The following is a 1,794-nucleotide window of genomic DNA, read 5'->3' on the forward strand; positions in this document are numbered from 1 at the left end:
ATATGTGGCTCCTTCTGTTCAACTGCAGAGGCTTCTGTGACAAGTTACTCCTCAAAATGGAAACAGAAGTAAGGCCCAGATTCATCGACTCATGAACTGTCTTTCCTCACTCTGGATGCCACAACACATACGTGTGGGGAATGGGGGACAATGGTGATGACTGAAAAATAAAACACTCCAAGTGGGAATGGTTTGCATGCAACATTTTAAAGTCATTTGTTGAAAATAAATACCTAATACATAGACTCAGTTACAAAACTGAAAGAGACCTTGAAAAGTCATCTGTTCTTTAATCCAGATTTCACAGAAGAAGAAAATATGGTGACACACAGGGCACGGCAGACTCCCTAAAGGTCCCCTCACTCACCGCTAACGGGTAGCAGAATCAGGACCATACGGGGTGTCAAGTTCTCTTCTGCTCCATGCCCTGATTCTGTTTCCCAACTAAGGGACTAAGCAAGGTCCAGATATCTACAAGGAAACATCACAGTGCTGGAGAGATTAGAAAACTAGGTCTTACCAACATCTTAAGTGTAAAAATTATTGATATTTTACATATCATTTAAAGCAGCAGGAACTTTACTTCCTAGAAGAAAAATAATCTATGTATGTATTTCAGGCTCTCATTGCTATGGTTAAGAAAAATTCCTAAAATATGACACTTTCTTCCCATTAGATACACAGGGGTTTTTGAATTTTGTTATTATAATAGACTTAAGTACATTCAAAATCAGTCTCTCCAAAATGTCACCACCTTTAATCAGAGTAAAAAACCATTAACTGAATACTGGATCATCCTTTATAGATACAGGTCTCTTCAACCCACGAAGTACATTACATCCCATCCGTGTTCATGTTCTCAGACTGTCTTTTTCAGAAGTCTTCTGAAGGTCACTGCTAAGTTATTTTAAATGTAAGTGATATTTATTTATCTTCTGAAATTTAAATACTAGGCAACAAAATATCTCAAAAGTTTAACTACCCACAAATCTAAAATTGGCTCAACTTGTAAGCTATTTGCTAAACAATATCAATTTCCACATTAAAAAAATAAATAATCTAATTAGACTATTGCATCTGCAAGTCTTTCAAAAGACTTCTTCACCCCCCAATTCAAATCTAATATGAAATTCTTTTGGGGGAGGCAAAATATAAGAATTGTCTAGATAATATAGAATGCCATTCCATAGGAAAAAAAATTATGTAGACCAACAGCAAATCTCTCAGATGATAGAAAATATTGACAATAAAATTAGTTTTTTGTCTCTTATTCACAATATCACTTTTCCACTTTAACATAAGGTTGAATCTATAGCAGATTGCCGATGCTAATTGAGGGAAAATTCCATCCTTCAAGTTCTGATCAATCTGAGGAAGGTTTTCTCCAGAGGTGAAGAGCTGCCTGAATTCTGAAGTGTAGTCTGGACTCCAAGGAGTAATCTTTGTAGTTGTTCCTGAAGACAATAACAATAAAATTGCATAGTCAAAATTTATTTATATACCAGGGTACCACCACTGTCCCATTCTTCTCTGTGATCTGCTTATTTACTTTCAAACTCTAATATGCGTAACAGATTCTGGTTCTGTTGGGGGGTTTTGGGGGAACTGCAATAATCTGCATTTCTAGAAGCTTCCTGGTGGTCATCTAAAGGTCATACTTTGAGTAGCAAGGTTCTGCTTAATTACCAAACCATTCATAAACATAGCAAGAAGGTTGTGAGAAGGGCTGAATGAATTTTGTGAACTAGTCCTAAATAATTAGACTTCCTTTTTTAAATTGGAAAATTTTTCTTT

The 1,794-nt window shown here is 35.8% G+C and overlaps 1 protein-coding gene across 1 annotated transcript in view; it reads right to left on the reverse strand.

Moving 5' to 3' along the window:
* Nucleotides 1-254: 254 nt before the first annotated feature.
* Nucleotides 255-1,794, reverse strand: part of TTC39B (tetratricopeptide repeat domain 39B) — a 163,475-nt gene continuing 161,935 nt past the window's right edge. Inside the window, exon 20 of the mRNA XM_011990864.1 lies at nucleotides 255-1,454. Coding sequence (XP_011846254.1) covers nucleotides 1,364-1,454 — 91 coding nt within the window. The 3' untranslated portion in view covers nucleotides 255-1,363. The remainder of the gene's footprint in view (nucleotides 1,455-1,794) is intronic.

Source organism: Mandrillus leucophaeus, unplaced genomic scaffold (assembly GCF_000951045.1).
Source record: "Mandrillus leucophaeus isolate KB7577 unplaced genomic scaffold, Mleu.le_1.0 Scaffold384, whole genome shotgun sequence".
Lineage (NCBI taxonomy): Eukaryota > Metazoa > Chordata > Mammalia > Primates > Cercopithecidae > Mandrillus > Mandrillus leucophaeus.